This window comes from Neodiprion fabricii, chromosome 1 (genome assembly GCF_021155785.1).
Source record: "Neodiprion fabricii isolate iyNeoFabr1 chromosome 1, iyNeoFabr1.1, whole genome shotgun sequence".
In the NCBI taxonomy this organism is placed as follows: Eukaryota; Metazoa; Arthropoda; class Insecta; order Hymenoptera; family Diprionidae; genus Neodiprion; species Neodiprion fabricii.
The window spans coordinates 27,224,240-27,243,846 of NC_060239.1; the positions used below are offsets into that span (position 1 = coordinate 27,224,240).

The 19,607-nt window shown below is 43.1% G+C and overlaps 1 protein-coding gene across 1 annotated transcript; it reads left to right on the forward strand.

The window, feature by feature from the left end:
• The first annotated feature begins 16,502 nt into the window (after positions 1–16,502).
• LOC124179108 (WD repeat domain-containing protein 83) lies at positions 16,503–18,265 on the forward strand. Its single transcript, XM_046563199.1, has 4 exons — positions 16,503–16,760; positions 17,004–17,247; positions 17,354–17,580; positions 17,698–18,265. The coding sequence occupies exons 1-4, from the start codon at positions 16,694–16,696 to the stop codon at positions 18,075–18,077; spliced, it is 918 nt and encodes a 305-aa protein (XP_046419155.1). The 5' UTR covers positions 16,503–16,693; the 3' UTR covers positions 18,078–18,265.
• The last annotated feature ends 1,342 nt before the right edge of the window (positions 18,266–19,607 follow it).

The window sequence follows — 19,607 nt, forward strand, 5'->3', positions numbered from 1 at the left end:
CGGAATACGCTGCGAGTGGCGGGACAAAAGTTACAGCCGAAAAACCGGAACCTCAATTTTCGACATTTTTCAGCAGGTGCTTTTTTGCTCGCCATTTCTCACCTGTTGGTCCTACGCTCTTTTCGCTGCGATTTCTGAGTTCCTGAGGGTCCGATTGGTCTAATAAGGGTCGTTTAAAACGAATCTGAGACCAGAAGTTTTTTGCCCAAAAAAAAAGTAAGGCTAACCCCTTTGTGTTTTTGGCGAAAATTTTCGCGATTTTGAAAAGTGCTGGAATCAGAGCTTTGGAGCACTATATCGACGTAATTTTGCGAGAGAAATCGATTGGGCGCAGTCGGAATACGCTGCGAGTGGCGGGACAAAAGTTACAGCCGAAAAACCGGAACCTCAATTTTCGACATTTTTCAGCAGGTGCTTTTTTGCTCGCCATTTCTCACCTGTTGGTCCTACGCTCTTTTCGCTGCGATTTCTGAGTTCCTGAGGGTCCAATTGGTCTGATAAGGGTCGTTTAAAACGAATCTGAGACCAAAAGTTTTTTCCCAAAAAAAAAGTAAGGCTAACCCCTTTGTGTTTTTGGCCAAAATTTTCGCGATTTCGAAAAGTGCTGGAATCAGAGCTTTGGAGCACTATATCGACGTAATTTTGCGAGAGAAATCGATTGGGCGCAGTCGGAATACGCTGCGAGTGGCGGGTCAAAAGTTACAGCCAAAAAACCAGAACCTCAATTTTCGACATTTTTCAGCAGGTGCTTTTTTGCTCGCCATTTCTCACCTGTTGGTCCTACGCTCTTTTCGCTGCGATTTCTGAGTTCCTGAGGGTCCAATTGGTCTGATAAGGGTCGTTTATAACGAATCTGAGACCAAAAGTTTTTTGCCCAAAAAAAAAGTAAGGCTCACCCCTTTGTGTTTTTGGCGAAAATTTTCGCGATTTTGAAAAGTGCTGGAATCAGTGCTTTGGAGCACTATATCGACGTAATTTTGCGAGAGAAATCGATTGGGCGCAGTCGGAATACGCTGCGAGTGGCGGGACAAAAGTTACAGCCGAAAAACCGGAACCTCAATTTTCGACATTTTTCAGCAGGTGCTTTTTTGCTCGCCATTTCTCACCTGTTGGTCCTACGCTCTTTTCGCTGCGATTTCTGAGTTCCTGAGGGTCCAATTGGTCTGATAAGGGTCGTTTAAAACGAATCTGAGACCAAAAGTTTTTTCCCAAAAAAAAAGTAAGGCTAACCCCTTTGTGTTTTTGGCCAAAATTTTCGCGATTTCGAAAAGTGCTGGAATCAGAGCTTTGGAGCACTATATCGACGTAATTTTGCGGGAGAAATCGATTGGGCGCAGTCGGAATACGCTGCGAGTGGCGGGTCAAAAGTTACAGCCAAAAAACCAGAACCTCAATTTTCGACATTTTTCAGCAGGTGCTTTTTTGCTCGCCATTTCTCACCTGTTGGTCCTACGCTCTTTTCGCTGCGATTTCTGAGTTCCTGAGGGTCCAATTGGTCTGATAAGGGTCGTTTAAAACGAATCTGAGACCAAAAGTTATTTGCCCAAAAAAAAAGTAAGGCTAACCCCTTTGTGTTTTTGGCGAAAATTTTCGCGATTTTGAAAAGTGCTGGAATCAGAGCTTTGGAGCACTATATCGACGTAATTTTGCGAGAGAAATCGATTGGGCGCAGTCGGAATACGCTGCGAGTGGCGGGTCAAAGGTTACAGCCAAAAAACCAGAACCTCAATTTTCGACATTTTTCAGCAGGTGCTTTTTTGCTCGCCATTTCTCACCTGTTGGTCCTACGCTCTTTTCGCTGCGATTTCTGAGTTCCTGAGGGTCCGATTGGTCTGATAAGGGTCGTTTAAAACGAATCTAAGACCAAAAGTTTTTTGCCCAACAAAAAAGTAAGGCTAACCCCTTTGTGTTTTTGGCGAAAATTTTCGCGATTTCGGAAAGTGCTGGAATCAGAGCTTAGGAGCACTATATCGACGTAATTTTGCGAGAGAAATCGATTGGGCGCAGTCGGAATACGCTGCGAGTGGCGGGACAAAAGTTACAGCCGAAAAACCGGAACCTCAATTTTCGACATTTTTCAGCAGGTGCTTTTTTGATCGCCATTTCTCACCTGTTGGTCCTACGCTCTTTTCGCTGCGATTTCTGAGTTCCTGAGGGTCCAATTGGTCTGATAAGGGTCGTTTAAAACGAATCTGAGACCAAAAGTTTTTTGCCCAAAAAAAAAGTAAGGCTAACCCCTTTGTGTTTTTGGCGAAAATTTTCGCGATTTTGAAAAGTGCTGGAATCAGAGCTTTGGAGCACTATATCGACGTAATTTTGCGAGAGAAATCGATTGGGCGCAGTCGGAATACGCTGCGAGTGGCGGGTCAAAGGTTACAGCCAAAAAACCAGAACCTCAATTTTCGACATTTTTCAGCAGGTGCTTTTTTGCTCGCCATTTCTCACCTGTTGGTCCTACGCTCTTTTCGCTGCGATTTCTGAGTTCCTGAGGGTCCAATTGGTCTGATAAGGGTCGTTTAAAACGAATCTGAGACCAAAAGTTTTTTGCCCAAAAAAAAAGTAAGGCTAACCCCTTTGTGTTTTTGGCGAAAATTTTCGCGATTTTGAAAAGTGCCGGAATCAGAGCTTTGGAGCACTATATCGATGTAATTTTGCGAGAGAAATCGATTGGGCGCAGTCGGAATACGCTGCGAGTGGCGGGTCAAAGGTTACAGCCAAAAAACCAGACCCTCAATTTTCGACATTTTTCAGCAGGTGCTTTTTTGCTCGCCATTTCTCACCTGTTGGTCCTACGCTCTTTTCGCTGCGATTTCTGAGTTCCTGAGGGTCCAATTGGTCTGATAAGGGTCGTTTAAAACGAATCTGAGACCAAAAGTTTTTTGCCCAAAAAAAAAGTAAGGCTAACCCCTTTGTGTTTTTGGCGAAAATTTTCGCGATTTTGAAAAGTGCTGGAATCAGAGCTTTGGAGCACTATATCGACGTAATTTTGCGAGAGAAATCGATTGGGCGCAGTCGGAATACGCTGCGAGTGGCGGGACAAAAGTTACAGCCGAAAAACCGGAACCTCAATTTTCGACATTTTTCAGCAGGTGCTTTTTTGCTCGCCATTTCTCACCTGTTGGTCCTACGCTCTTTTCGCTGCGATTTCTGAGTTCCTGAGGGTCCGATTGGTCTAATAAGGGTCGTTTAAAACGAATCTGAGACCAGAAGTTTTTTGCCCAAAAAAAAAGTAAGGCTAACCCCTTTGTGTTTTTGGCGAAAATTTTCGCGATTTTGAAAAGTGCTGGAATCAGAGCTTTGGAGCACTATATCGACGTAATTTTGCGAGAGAAATCGATTGGGCGCAGTCGGAATACGCTGCGAGTGGCGGGACAAAAGTTACAGCCGAAAAACCGGAACCTCAATTTTCGACATTTTTCTGCAGGTGCTTTTTTGCTCGCCATTTCTCACCTGTTGGTCCTACGCTCTTTTCGCTGCGATTTCTGAGTTCCTGAGGGTCCGATTGGTCTAATAAGGGTCGTTTAAAACGAATCTGAGACCAGAAGTTTTTTGCCCAAAAAAAAAGTAAGGCTAACCCCTTTGTGTTTTTGGCGAAAATTTTCGCGATTTTGAAAAGTGCTGGAATCAGAGCTTTGGAGCACTATATCGACGTAATTTTGCGAGAGAAATCGATTGGGCGCAGTCGGAATACGCTGCGAGTGGCGGGTCAAAAGTTACAGCCAAAAAACCAGAACCTCAATTTTCGACATTTTTCAGCAGGTGCTTTTTTGCTCGCCATTTCTCACCTGTTGGTCCTACGCTCTTTTCGCTGCGATTTCTGAGTTCCTGAGGGTCCAATTGGTCTGATAAGGGTCGTTTAAAACGAATCTGAGACCAAAAGTTTTTTGCCCAAAAAAAAAGTAAGGCTAACCCCTTTGTGTTTTTGGCGAAAATTTTCGCGATTTTGAAAAGTGCCGGAATCAGAGCTTTGGAGCACTATATCGACGTAATTTTGCGAGAGAAATCGATTGGGCGCAGTCGGAATACGCTGCGAGTGGCGGGTCAAAGGTTACAGCCAAAAAACCAGAACCTCAATTTTCGACATTTTTCAGCAGGTGCTTTTTTGCTCGCCATTTCTCACCTGTTGGTCCTACGCTCTTTTCGCTGCGATTTCTGAGTTCCTGAGGGTCCAATTGGTCTGATAAGGGTCGTTTAAAACGAATCTGAGACCAAAAGTTTTTTGCCCAACAAAAAAGTAAGGCTAACCCCTTTGTGTTTTTGGCGAAAATTTTCGCGATTTTGAAAAGTGCTGGAATCAGAGCTTTGGAGCACTATATCGACGTAATTTTGCGAGAGAAATCGATTGGGCGCAGTCGGAATACGCTGCGAGTGGCGGGACAGAAGTTACAGCCGAAAAACCGGAACCTCAATTTTCGACATTTTTCAGCAGGTGCTTTTTTGCTCGCTATTTCTCACCTGTTGGTCCTACGCTCTTTTCGCTGCGATTTCTGAGTTCCTGAGGGTCCGATTGGTCTAATAAGGGTCGTTTAAAACGAATCTGAGACCAGAAGTTTTTTGCCCAAAAAAAAAGTAAGGCTAACCCCTTTGTGTTTTTGGCGAAAATTTTCGCGATTTTGAAAAGTGCTGGAATCAGAGCTTTGGAGCACTATATCGACGTAATTTTGCGAGAGAAATCGATTGGGCGCAGTCGGAATACGCTGCGAGTGGCGGGACAAAAGTTACAGCCGAAAAACCGGAACCTCAATTTTCGACATTTTTCAGCAGGTGCTTTTTTGCTCGCCATTTCTCACCTGTTGGTCCTACGCTCTTTTCGCTGCGATTTCTGAGTTCCTGAGGGTCCGATTGGTCTAATAAGGGTCGTTTAAAACGAATCTGAGACCAGAAGTTTTTTGCCCAAAAAAAAAGTAAGGCTAACCCCTTTGTGTTTTTGGCGAAAATTTTCGCGATTTTGAAAAGTGCTGGAATCAGAGCTTTGGAGCACTATATCGACGTAATTTTGCGAGAGAAATCGATTGGGCGCAGTCGGAATACGCTGCGAGTGGCGGGTCAAAAGTTACAGCCAAAAAACCAGAACCTCAATTTTCGACATTTTTCAGCAGGTGCTTTTTTGCTCGCCATTTCTCACCTGTTGGTCCTACGCTCTTTTCGCTGCGATTTCTGAGTTCCTGAGGGTCCAATTGGTCTGATATGGGTCGTTTAAAACGAATCTGAGACCAAAAGTTTTTTGCCCAAAAAAAAAGTAAGGCTAACCCCTTTGTGTTTTTGGCGAAAATTTTCGCGATTTTGAAAAGTGCCGGAATCAGAGCTTTGGAGCACTATATCGACGTAATTTTGCGGGAGAAATCGATTGGGCGCAGTCGGAATACGCTGCGAGTGGCGGGTCAAAAGTTACAGCCAAAAAACCAGAACCTCAATTTTCGACATTTTTCAGCAGGTGCTTTTTTGCTCGCCATTTCTCACCTGTTGGTCCTACGCTCTTTTCGCTGCGATTTCTGAGTTCCTGAGGGTCCAATTGGTCTGATAAGGGTCGTTTAAAACGAATCTGAGACCAAAAGTTTTTTGCCCAACAAAAAAGTAAGGCTAACCCCTTTGTGTTTTTGGCGAAAATTTTCGCGATTTTGAAAAGTGCTGGAATCAGAGCTTTGGAGCACTATATCGACGTAATTTTGCGAGAGAAATCGATTGGGCGCAGTCGGAATACGCTGCGAGTGGCGGGACAGAAGTTACAGCCGAAAAACCGGAACCTCAATTTTCGACATTTTTCAGCAGGTGCTTTTTTGCTCGCTATTTCTCACCTGTTGGTCCTACGCTCTTTTCGCTGCGATTTCTGAGTTCCTGAGGGTCCGATTGGTCTAATAAGGGTCGTTTAAAACGAATCTGAGACCAGAAGTTTTTTGCCCAAAAAAAAAGTAAGGCTAACCCCTTTGTGTTTTTGGCGAAAATTTTCGCGATTTTGAAAAGTGCTGGAATCAGAGCTTTGGAGCACTATATCGACGTAATTTTGCGAGAGAAATCGATTGGGCGCAGTCGGAATACGCTGCGAGTGGCGGGACAAAAGTTACAGCCGAAAAACCGGAACCTCAATTTTCGACATTTTTCAGCAGGTGCTTTTTTGCTCGCCATTTCTCACCTGTTGGTCCTACGCTCTTTTCGCTGCGATTTCTGAGTTCCTGAGGGTCCGATTGGTCTAATAAGGGTCGTTTAAAACGAATCTGAGACCAGAAGTTTTTTGCCTAAAAAAAAAGTAAGGCTAACCCCTTTGTGTTTTTGGCGAAAATTTTCGCGATTTTGAAAAGTGCTGGAATCAGAGCTTTGGAGCACTATATCGACGTAATTTTGCGAGAGAAATCGATTGGGCGCAGTCGGAATACGCTGCGAGTGGCGGGTCAAAAGTTACAGCCAAAAAACCAGAACCTCAATTTTCGACATTTTTCAGCAGGTGCTTTTTTGCTCGCCATTTCTCACCTGTTGGTCCTACGCTCTTTTCGCTGCGATTTCTGAGTTCCTGAGGGTCCAATTGGTCTGATAAGGGTCGTTTAAAACGAATCTGAGACCAAAAGTTTTTTGCCCAAAAAAAAAGTAAGGCTAACCCCTTTGTGTTTTTGGCGAAAATTTTCGCGATTTTGAAAAGTGCTGGAATCAGAGCTTTGGAGCACTATATCGACGTAATTTTGCGAGAGAAATCGATTGGGCGCAGTCGGAATACGCTGCGAGTGGCGGGACAAAAGTTACAGCCGAAAAACCGGAACCTCAATTTTCGACATTTTTCAGCAGGTGCTTTTTTGCTCGCCATTTCTCACCTGTTGGTCCTACGCTCTTTTCGCTGCGATTTCTGAGTTCCTGAGGGTCCGATTGGTCTAATAAGGGTCGTTTAAAACGAATCTGAGACCAAAAGTTTTTTGCCCAACAAAAAAGTAAGGCTAACCCCTTTGTGTTTTTGGCGAAAATTTTCGCGATTTTGAAAAGTGCTGGAATCAGAGCTTTGGAGCACTATATCGACGTAATTTTGCGAGAGAAATCGATTGGGCGCAGTCGGAATACGCTGCGAGTGGCGGGACAAAAGTTACAGCCGAAAAACCGGAACCTCAATTTTCGACATTTTTCAGCAGGTGCTTTTTTGCTCGCCATTTCTCACCTGTTGGTCCTACGCTCTTTTCGCTGCGATTTCTGAGTTCCTGAGGGTCCAATTGGTCTGATAAGGGTCGTTTAAAACGAATCTGAGACCAAAAGTTTTTTCCCAAAAAAAAAGTAAGGCTAACCCCTTTGTGTTTTTGGCCAAAATTTTCGCGATTTCGAAAAGTGCCGGAATCAGAGCTTTGGAGCACTATATCGACGTAATTTTGCGAGAGAAATCGATTGGGCGCAGTCGGAATACGCTGCGAGTGGCGGGTCAAAAGTTACAGCCAAAAAACCAGAACCTCAATTTTCGACATTTTTCAGCAGGTGCTTTTTTGCTCGCCATTTCTCACTTGTTGGTCCTACGCTCTTTTCGCTGCGATTTCTGAGTTCCTGAGGGTCCGATTGGTCTAATAAGGGTCGTTTAAAACGAATCTGAGACCAGAAGTTTTTTGCCCAAAAAAAAAGCAAGGCTAACCCCTTTGTGTTTTTGGCGAAAATTTTCGCGATTTTGAAAAGTGCTGGAATCAGAGCTTTGGAGCACTATATCGACGTAATTTTGCGAGAGAAATCGATTGGGCGCAGTCGGAATACGCTGCGAGTGGCGGGACAAAAGTTACAGCCGAAAAACCGGAACCTCAATTTTCGACATTTTTCAGCAGGTGCTTTTTTGCTCGCCATTTCTCACCTGTTGGTCCTACGCTCTTTTCGCTGCGATTTCTGAGTTCCTGAGGGTCCGATTGGTCTAATAAGGGTCGTTTAAAACGAATCTGAGACCAGAAGTTTTTTGCCCAAAAAAAAAGTAAGGCTAACCCCTTTGTGTTTTTGGCGAAAATTTTCGCGATTTTGAAAAGTGCTGGAATCAGAGCTTTGGAGCACTATATCGACGTAATTTTGCGAGAGAAATCGATTGGGCGCAGTCGGAATACGCTGCGAGTGGCGGGTCAAAAGTTACAGCCAAAAAACCAGAACCTCAATTTTCGACATTTTTCAGCAGGTGCTTTTTTGCTCGCCATTTCTCACCTGTTGGTCCTACGCTCTTTTCGCTGCGATTTCTGAGTTCCTGAGGGTCCAATTGGTCTGATAAGGGTCGTTTAAAACGAATCTGAGACCAAAAGTTTTTTGCCCAAAAAAAAAGTAAGGCTAACCCCTTTGTGTTTTTGGCGAAAATTTTCGCGATTTTGAAAAGTGCCGGAATCAGAGCTTTGGAGCACTATATCGACGTAATTTTGCGAGAGAAATCGATTGGGCGCAGTCGGAATACGCTGCGAGTGGCGGGTCAAAGGTTACAGCCAAAAAACCAGAACCTCAATTTTCGACATTTTTCAGCAGGTGCTTTTTTGCTCGCCATTTCTCACCTGTTGGTCCTACGCTCTTTTCGCTGCGATTTCTGAGTTCCTGAGGGTCCAATTGGTCTGATAAGGGTCGTTTAAAACGAATCTGAGACCAAAAGTTTTTTGCCCAACAAAAAAGTAAGGCTAACCCCTTTGTGTTTTTGGCGAAAATTTTCGCGATTTTGAAAAGTGCTGGAATCAGAGCTTTGGAGCACTATATCGACGTAATTTTGCGAGAGAAATCGATTGGGCGCAGTCGGAATACGCTGCGAGTGGCGGGACAGAAGTTACAGCCGAAAAACCGGAACCTCAATTTTCGACATTTTTCAGCAGGTGCTTTTTTGCTCGCTATTTCTCACCTGTTGGTCCTACGCTCTTTTCGCTGCGATTTCTGAGTTCCTGAGGGTCCGATTGGTCTAATAAGGGTCGTTTAAAACGAATCTGAGACCAGAAGTTTTTTGCCCAAAAAAAAAGTAAGGCTAACCCCTTTGTGTTTTTGGCGAAAATTTTCGCGATTTTGAAAAGTGCTGGAATCAGAGCTTTGGAGCACTATATCGACGTAATTTTGCGAGAGAAATCGATTGGGCGCAGTCGGAATACGCTGCGAGTGGCGGGACAAAAGTTACAGCCGAAAAACCGGAACCTCAATTTTCGACATTTTTCAGCAGGTGCTTTTTTGCTCGCCATTTCTCACCTGTTGGTCCTACGCTCTTTTCGCTGCGATTTCTGAGTTCCTGAGGGTCCGATTGGTCTAATAAGGGTCGTTTAAAACGAATCTGAGACCAGAAGTTTTTTGCCCAAAAAAAAAGTAAGGCTAACCCCTTTGTGTTTTTGGCGAAAATTTTCGCGATTTTGAAAAGTGCTGGAATCAGAGCTTTGGAGCACTATATCGACGTAATTTTGCGAGAGAAATCGATTGGGCGCAGTCGGAATACGCTGCGAGTGGCGGGTCAAAAGTTACAGCCAAAAAACCAGAACCTCAATTTTCGACATTTTTCAGCAGGTGCTTTTTTGCTCGCCATTTCTCACCTGTTGGTCCTACGCTCTTTTCGCTGCGATTTCTGAGTTCCTGAGGGTCCAATTGGTCTGATAAGGGTCGTTTAAAACGAATCTGAGACCAAAAGTTTTTTGCCCAAAAAAAAAGTAAGGCTAACCCCTTTGTGTTTTTGGCGAAAATTTTCGCGATTTTGAAAAGTGCCGGAATCAGAGCTTTGGAGCACTATATCGACGTAATTTTGCGAGAGAAATCGATTGGGCGCAGTCGGAATACGCTGCGAGTGGCGGGTCAAAGGTTACAGCCAAAAAACCATAACCTCAATTTTCGACATTTTTCAGCAGGTGCTTTTTTGCTCGCTATTTCTCACCTGTTGGTCCTACGCTCTTTTCGCTGCGATTTCTGAGTTCCTGAGGGTCCGATTGGTCTAATAAGGGTCGTTTAAAACGAATCTGAGACCAGAAGTTTTTTGCCCAAAAAAAAAGTAAGGCTAACCCCTTTGTGTTTTTGGCGAAAATTTTCGCGATTTTGAAAAGTGCTGGAATCAGAGCTTTGGAGCACTATATCGACGTAATTTTGCGAGAGAAATCGATTGGGCGCAGTCGGAATACGCTGCGAGTGGCGGGACAAAAGTTACAGCCGAAAAACCGGAACCTCAATTTTCGACATTTTTCAGCAGGTGCTTTTTTGCTCGCCATTTCTCACCTGTTGGTCCTACGCTCTTTTCGCTGCGATTTCTGAGTTCCTGAGGGTCCAATTGGTCTGATAAGGGTCGTTTAAAACGAATCTGAGACCAAAAGTTTTTTGCCCAAAAAAAAAGTAAGGCTAACCCCTTTGTGTTTTTGGCGAAAATTTTCGCGATTTTGAAAAGTGCCGGAATCAGAGCTTTGGAGCACTATATCGACGTAATTTTGCGAGAGAAATCGATTGGGCGCAGTCGGAATACGCTGCGAGTGGCGGGTCAAAGGTTACAGCCAAAAAACCATAACCTCAATTTTCGACATTTTTCAGCAGGTGCTTTTTTGCTCGCCATTTCTCACCTGTTGGTCCTACGCTCTTTTCGCTGCGATTTCTGAGTTCCTGAGGGTCCAATTGGTCTGATAAGGGTCGTTTAAAACGAATCTGAGACCAAAAGTTTTTTGCCCAACAAAAAAGTAAGGCTAACCCCTTTGTGTTTTTGGCGAAAATTTTCGCGATTTTGAAAAGTGCTGGAATCAGAGCTTTGGAGCACTATATCGACGTAATTTTGCGAGAGAAATCGATTGGGCGCAGTCGGAATACGCTGCGAGTGGCGGGACAAAAGTTACAGCCGAAAAACCGGAACCTCAATTTTCGACATTTTTCAGCAGGTGCTTTTTTGCTCGCCATTTCTCACCTGTTGGTCCTACGCTCTTTTCGCTGCGATTTCTGAGTTCCTGAGGGTCCAATTGGTCTGATAAGGGTCGTTTAAAACGAATCTGAGACCAAAAGTTTTTTGCCCAAAAAAAAAGTAAGGCTAACCCCTTTGTGTTTTTGGCGAAAATTTTCGCGATTTTGAAAAGTGCCGGAATCAGAGCTTTGGAGCACTATATCGACGTAATTTTGCGAGAGAAATCGATTGGGCGCAGTCGGAATACGCTGCGAGTGGCGGGTCAAAGGTTACAGCCAAAAAACCAGAACCTCAATTTTCGACATTTTTCAGCAGGTGCTTTTTTGCTCGCCATTTCTCACCTGTTGGTCCTACGCTCTTTTCGCTGCGATTTCTGAGTTCCTGAGGGTCCAATTGGTCTGATAAGGGTCGTTTAAAACGAATCTGAGACCAAAAGTTTTTTGCCCAAAAAAAAAGTAAGGCTAACCCCTTTGTGTTTTTGGCGAAAATTTTCGCGATTTTGAAAAGTGCTGGAATCAGAGCTTTGGAGCACTATATCGACGTAATTTTGCGAGAGAAATCGATTGGGCGCAGTCGGAATACGCTGCGAGTGGCGGGTCAAAGGTTACAGCCAAAAAACCAGAACCTCAATTTTCGACATTTTTCAGCAGGTGCTTTTTTGCTCGCCATTTCTCACCTGTTGGTCCTACGCTCTTTTCGCTGCGATTTCTGAGTTCCTGAGGGTCCGATTGGTCTGATAAGGGTCGTTTAAAACGAATCTAAGACCAAAAGTTTTTTGCCCAACAAAAAAGTAAGGCTAACCCCTTTGTGTTTTTGGCGAAAATTTTCGCGATTTCGGAAAGTGCTGGAATCAGAGCTTTGGAGCACTATATCGACGTAATTTTGCGAGAGAAATCGATTGGGCGCAGTCGGAATACGCTGCGAGTGGCGGGACAAAAGTTACAGCCGAAAAACCGGAACCTGAATTTTCGACATTTTTCAGCAGGTGCTTTTTTGATCGCCATTTCTCACCTGTTGGTCCTACGCTCTTTTCGCTGCGATTTCTGAGTTCCTGAGGGTCCAATTGGTCTGATAAGGGTCGTTTAAAACGAATCTGAGACCAAAAGTTTTTTGCCCAAAAAAAAAGTAAGGCTAACCCCTTTGTGTTTTTGGCGAAAATTTTCGCGATTTTGAAAAGTGCCGGAATCAGAGCTTTGGAGCACTATATCGACGTAATTTTGCGAGAGAAATCGATTGGGCGCAGTCGGAATACGCTGCGAGTGGCGGGTCAAAGGTTACAGCCAAAAAACCAGAACCTCAATTTTCGACATTTTTCAGCAGGTGCTTTTTTGCTCGCCATTTCTCACCTGTTGGTCCTACGCTCTTTTCGCTGCGATTTCTGAGTTCCTGAGGGTCCAATTGGTCTGATAAGGGTCGTTTAAAACGAATCTGAGACCAAAAGTTTTTTGCCCAAAAAAAAAGTAAGGCTAACCCCTTTGTGTTTTTGGCGAAAATTTTCGCGATTTTGAAAAGTGCCGGAATCAGAGCTTTGGAGCACTATATCGACGTAATTTTGCGAGAGAAATCGATTGGGCGCAGTCGGAATACGCTGCGAGTGGCGGGTCAAAGGTTACAGCCAAAAAACCAGAACCTCAATTTTCGACATTTTTCAGCAGGTGCTTTTTTGCTCGCCATTTCTCACCTGTTGGTCCTACGCTCTTTTCGCTGCGATTTCTGAGTTCCTGAGGGTCCAATTGGTCTGATAAGGGTCGTTTAAAACGAATCTGAGACCAAAAGTTTTTTGCCCAAAAAAAAAGTAAGGCTAACCCCTTTGTGTTTTTGGCGAAAATTTTCGCGATTTTGAAAAGTGCCGGAATCAGAGCTTTGGAGCACTATATCGACGTAATTTTGCGAGAGAAATCGATTGGGCGCAGTCGGAATACGCTGCGAGTGGCGGGTCAAAGGTTACAGCCAAAAAACCAGAACCTCAATTTTCGACATTTTTCAGCAGGTGCTTTTTTGCTCGCCATTTCTCACCTGTTGGTCCTACGCTCTTTTCGCTGCGATTTCTGAGTTCCTGAGGGTCCAATTGGTCTGATAAGGGTCGTTTAAAACGAATCTGAGACCAAAAGTTTTTTGCCCAAAAAAAAAGTAAGGCTAACCCCTTTGCGTTTTTGGCGAAAATTTTCGCGATTTTGAAAAGTGCCGGAATCAGAGCTTTGGAGCACTATATCGACGTAATTTTGCGAGAGAAATCGATTGGGCGCAGTCGGAATACGCTGCGAGTGGCGGGTCAAAGGTTACAGCCAAAAAACCAGAACCTCAATTTTCGACATTTTTCAGCAGGTGCTTTTTTGCTCGCCATTTCTCACCTGTTGGTCCTACGCTCTTTTCGCTGCGATTTCTGAGTTCCTGAGGGTCCGATTGGTCTGATAAGGGTCGTTTAAAACGAATCTAAGACCAAAAGTTTTTTGCCCAACAAAAAAGTAAGGCTAAGGCCTTTGTGTTTTTGGCGAAAATTTTCGCGATTTCGGAAAGTGCTGGAATCAGAGCTTTGGAGCACTATATCGACGTAATTTTGCGAGAGAAATCGATTGGGCGCAGTCGGAATACGCTGCGAGTGGCGGGACAAAAGTTACAGCCGAAAAACCGGAACCTCAATTTTCGACATTTTTCAGCAGGTGCTTTTTTGATCGCCATTTCTCACCTGTTGGTCCTACGCTCTTTTCGCTGCGATTTCTGAGTTCCTGAGGGTCCAATTGGTCTGATAAGGGTCGTTTAAAACGAATCTGAGACCAAAAGTTTTTTGCCCAAAAAAAAAGTAAGGCTAACCCCTTTGTGTTTTTGGCGAAAATTTTCGCGATTTTGAAAAGTGCCGGAATCAGAGCTTTGGAGCACTATATCGACGTAATTTTGCGAGAGAAATCGATTGGGCGCAGTCGGAATACGCTGCGAGTGGCGGGTCAAAGGTTACAGCCAAAAAACCAGAACCTCAATTTTCGACATTTTTCAGCAGGTGCTTTTTTGCTCGCCATTTCTCACCTGTTGGTCCTACGCTCTTTTCGCTGCGATTTCTGAGTTCCTGAGGGTCCAATTGGTCTGATAAGGGTCGTTTAAAACGAATCTGAGACCAAAAGTTTTTTGCCCAAAAAAAAAGTAAGGCTAACCCCTTTGTGTTTTTGGCGAAAATTTTCGCGATTTTGAAAAGTGCCGGAATCAGAGCTTTGGAGCACTATATCGACGTAATTTTGCGAGAGAAATCGATTGGGCGCAGTCGGAATACGCTGCGAGTGGCGGGTCAAAGGTTACAGCCAAAAAACCAGAACCTCAATTTTCGACATTTTTCAGCAGGTGCTTTTTTGCTCGCCATTTCTCACCTGTTGGTCCTACGCTCTTTTCGCTGCGATTTCTGAGTTCCTGAGGGTCCAATTGGTCTGATAAGGGTCGTTTAAAACGAATCTGAGACCAAAAGTTTTTTGCCCAAAAAAAAAGTAAGGCTAACCCCTTTGTGTTTTTGGCCAAAATTTTCGCGATTTCGAAAAGTGCTGGAATCAGAGCTTTGGAGCACTATATCGACGTAATTTTGCGAGAGAAATCGATTGGGCGCAGTCGGAATACGCTGCGAGTGGCGGGTCAAAAGTTACAGCCAAAAAACCAGAACCTCAATTTTCGACATTTTTCAGCAGGTGCTTTTTTGCTCGCCATTTCTCACCTGTTGGTCCTACGCTCTTTTCGCTGCGATTTCTGAGTTCCTGAGGGTCCAATTGGTCTGATAAGGGTCGTTCAAAACGAATCTGAGACCAAAAGTTATTTGCCCAAAAAAAAAGTAAGGCTAACCCCTTTGTGTTTTTGGCGAAAATTTTCGCGATTTTGAAAAGTGCTGGAATCAGAGCTTTGGAGCACTATATCGACGTAATTTTGCGAGAGAAATCGATTGGGCGCAGTCGGAATACGCTGCGAGTGGCGGGTCAAAGGTTACAGCCAAAAAACCAGAACCTCAATTTTCGACATTTTTCAGCAGGTGCTTTTTTGCTCGCCATTTCTCACCTGTTGGTCCTACGCTCTTTTCGCTGCGATTTCTGAGTTCCTGAGGGTCCGATTGGTCTGATAAGGGTCGTTTAAAACGAATCTAAGACCAAAAGTTTTTTGCCCAACAAAAAAGTAAGGCTAAGGCCTTTGTGTTTTTGGCGAAAATTTTCGCGATTTCGGAAAGTGCTGGAATCAGAGCTTTGGAGCACTATATCGACGTAATTTTGCGAGAGAAATCGATTGGGCGCAGTCGGAATACGCTGCGAGTGGCGGGACAAAAGTTACAGCCGAAAAACCGGAACCTCAATTTTCGACATTTTTCAGCAGGTGCTTTTTTGATCGCCATTTCTCACCTGTTGGTCCTACGCTCTTTTCGCTGCGATTTCTGAGTTCCTGAGGGTCCAATTGGTCTGATAAGGGTCGTTTAAAACGAATCTGAGACCAAAAGTTTTTTGCCCAAAAAAAAAGTAAGGCTAACCCCTTTGTGCTTTTGGCGAAAATTTTCGCGATTTTGAAAAGTGCCGGAATCAGAGCTTTGGAGCACTATATCGACGTAATTTTGCGAGAGAAATCGATTGGGCGCAGTCGGAATACGCTGCGAGTGGCGGGTCAAAGGTTACAGCCAAAAAATCAGAACCTCAATTTTCGACATTTTTCAGCAGGTGCTTTTTTGCTCGCCATTTCTCACCTGTTGGTCCTACGCTCTTTTCGCTGCGATTTCTGAGTTCCTGAGGGTCCAATTGGTCTGATAAGGGTCGTTTAAAACGAATCTGAGACCAAAAGTTTTTTGCCCAAAAAAAAAGTAAGGCTAACCCCTTTGTGTTTTTGGCGAAAATTTTCGCGATTTTGAAAAGTGCCGGAATCAGAGCTTTGGAGCACTATATCGACGTAATTTTGCGAGAGAAATCGATCGGGCGCAGTCGGAATACGCTGCGAGTGGCGGGTCAAAGGTTACAGCCAAAAAACCAGAACCTCAATTTTCGACATTTTTCAGCAGGTGCTTTTTTGCTCGCCATTTCTCACCTGTTGGTCCTACGCTCATTTCGCTGCGATTTCTGAGTTCCTGAGGGTCCAATTGGTCTGATAAGGGTCGTTTAAAACGAATCTGAGACCAAAAGTTTTTTGCCCAACAAAAAAGTAAGGCTAACCCCTTTGTGTTTTTGGCGAAAATTTTCGCGATTTTGAAAAGTGCTGGAATCAGAGCTTTGGAGCACTATATCGACGTAACTTTTCGAGAGAAATCGATCGGACGCAGTTCCAATAGCTGATCTGAAAAGCTGCGATCAACGCATTCAAAGTTACAGCCAAAAAGCGAGAACCTGTGTTTTCGACATATTTCAGCAGGTGCTCTTTCGCTCGCCTTTTCTCTCCTGTTTGTCCCACGCTACCCTACCCTACCCCTACCCTGTAGACTGAGCTACTTCCAAGGTGAATGCAGCCACCAACATGTCGCAATTGGTAATTTTCTGATGTACTGCAGTAAGTCCTCAACTCTACAGTTGGAACATCTCAGGACGTATTCGACGATAAACTCGAGCTAGGGTTTCTCATCTTGATACCACTCCTTCCATGATATTTTTGTAACACTGGACGTTTTGTGTCAGTATCAAAGTTCCTCGCAGTCAGCTGAACAACCAGTTACGTTCCGAGTACACGTCATGGTGCGAACGCAATGCCGCAAATATTTCATACAACCAGTTTGTTAAATCTAGAAAAGCAAATTCCACTGTAGGATATTGGTTTATTTGCAATAATTTCTAAATACTCCATCTCTCGTGGCCTTGTCTGATAGAAATTGTGATGATATTATCGTCGCTTGAAAGTATTTTGTGATGTTTAAAGTAATTTGTTGAGTCGTTTCATAATGTAAACATGGAATTGAAATTTATTAACAGTATAGAATGCAAACAGGGAGCTGTACGAGCTGTGCGGTTTAATGGTAAGATCATAACCTCGCAACATTATGCTAGAATATTAACGTTTAATGTGATGAGACAATGTGAACTATAATTTTCTCACTTTCGTTCAAACATCTATCTCATCGCATGTTTATGCTGGTCAAAATGCATTGTAAGAAAACTTATTGTTTTTCTTTGTATTGAAATTTTATGCTTCCAATATATCTAAAATGAAGTACCTCTGTTCTAGCTTGATCTAATTATTCAATTTATTTATTTTGTAGTTGATGGCTCCTATTGTCTTACCTGCGGGTCAGACAAAAAAGTGAAACTCTGGAATCCGTACAGAGGCGTAGCTCTCAAAACATATGGCGGTCACGCCAACGAAGTACTCGACGCTTCTGCATCATGCGACAGTAGTCAAGTTGTTTCGTGCGGAATGGATAAATCTGTAATTGTTTGGGATGTTGCCACTGGCAACCCTGTTCGAAGACTCAGAGGACATGCAGGGCCAGTAACTACTGTAAGGTGATGATTGCTTCGACTGCCACGTCGTACTGTGCTATCAAATTGGAATAATTTCTCAACTGTTTCAAAAGGTCCATGAACTTTCTGAGGCATAATTTTCATACAGGTTTAATGAGGAATCAACCATGGCAATCTCTGGATCTCATGATAACTCAGTTATGTGTTGGGATATTCGCTCTCGGAGTCAGGATCCTGTGCAAACCCTTCGAGAAGCGAAGGACACTGTTTCGAGCATCAGAGTTACAGATCATGAAATCTTGGCAGCTTCTTATGACAGTAGAATACGCAGATATGACATACGTATTGGTGAACTGCTGGTTGATTACGTAGGAGGTATAAAAGTGTCAGGATACATCATTCTTTCGTCAAAAATATGCCAAATATTTATAACGTTCACAATATCGCATCTCATTATGGAAAATTTTCATTCTCGTTTCATTACATTTTTAGAGGCAGCAACATGCGCAAGTTTTACCAGAGATGGTCAGTGCATAGTAATCAGCTGTGGGGACGGAGTGATACGCTTAATGGATAAAGATACCGGAGAGTTACTTGGGGAATTCACAGGGCATGCAGCAGATGATTTGTGCTTGGAATCGAGTGTCGATTGCAAAGATACACACATTTTATCTGGTTCTGGAGATGGAAAATTATGGATTTGGGACTTGGTAACGCAAAAAGTGGTGCAGAAATTGTCAGACAACAATCTATCAGAAAAGATACATCCCGTTGTTTCGATTTGCGTACATCCACAGAGAAACTGTATTTTAGCAGCCAGTGGTGGTACGATACTGATGTGGGATACGGACGAAAATGATTCAAAATATTAATAAACTTGTCGACTTGTCTGCGCAAATAAAATACTACAGTGAAACTTCCCAATAGCAGACACCTTTGGCACTGAAAATATCTCTATCTGTTTATTCTACTGCTGGAGATTTTTAGATTTTACGTTGTAAAGAGGAATCCGTTATTCCGAGGTGTTTGTTACGAGAAGTTTCATTGTACCTCCTTTTTTCAAGTGATACGTACCTACGGCCATGCATGCAAAACTGCTGAATTTTTGCTTTTGCTAAAAATTCTGATCTGTGCAATATTCATGTTGGTACATTGGAGCGTCATCTATACGAGCTTGATTCATCTGCCATTATTCAAGCTTGTCTTGACTGAAACAGCTAGGATAATCGTTTTTGTAACTCTGTATACGTACGACTGTTGCGGGTGAACTTTGTATTCCTGTATTCTAGTCTGTTTTTAGGTATTTGAGTTAATACAAACACATAAATCAGTTAGTTCATAGAAAAAGTATGCGTAATATTCATTACCACTCGGGAATCTATTGTTATTTCATCAGTTCCTGTTTTCTGAAGTTTCCCGATTATTCAAACTAGGGCAAAATCGCAATTGGTGGGATTCATTTTTCTACTCTTGGTCCTACGCTCTATTTGATGCGTTTTCTGAGTTCCTGGGGGTTTAATTAGTCCAGGTGGAGTCGTACAAATCACTTTTGAGACAAATGATTTTTCGCTTCCTAAAAAAAGTTTATACAACCAGTTTGGATTATTTACGAAATCTTTTATGATTTCGAATAATGGTCGAATTGACTTCCTAATACCCCACATAAACGTGCGTGTGCAGAAAGATTTGTATCTTCCCAGTTGTAGCCTTTCACGAGGTCTTGAACTCCGTTCTTAGTCTCCTTGGCGTCCAATTACTGCAGAAAGGGTTATTTGAATTGATCTCATCTCAAGAAATTGTACCTTATATGATTTCTGTACATATGTTTAATACTTAACTCGCACCGTTAACTGAATATAATAATATGTATCTTCAGTCAACGCTCATATCTTCATTCCAAAAGAAGATGCAGCTGACATATAAAAATAATTTCTTAAGTGACGTTAGATTTCCGTGTATTTTAAAAAAAGCAGTTTATTTATAGTGGAAAATCCAAGCCTTTCTACATAAAAAGTACTATTATATATTATACATTTATGGCAGTGCCGGTATTGATTGTTAGGAATTTCGAGTTTCAGAATATGTATTCCCGACAAAGTCGACACTATTTTATCCGGAATTTTAGCACTTTTCCAGTAACCCCTAATAATAATACTATGTATAGGATATCGAAAACTGACGACTGATATCACCAAAGGTAGATTTTCCGGATTCTTTATAATCAAATTCTCATCAATTATCTACGATATGTCTGTCAACAAAAATACAGATGAAAGGTTCTAAGACCTCTCGGAAGCTTCAAAAGTGTTCCTGCTTCCAAAAAACCACTGGTCTCTTCTGAGACAACATTCTGTCTATCGAAGTATTTCTATAGATTTCCGCCAACAGAATTTACAATTTTT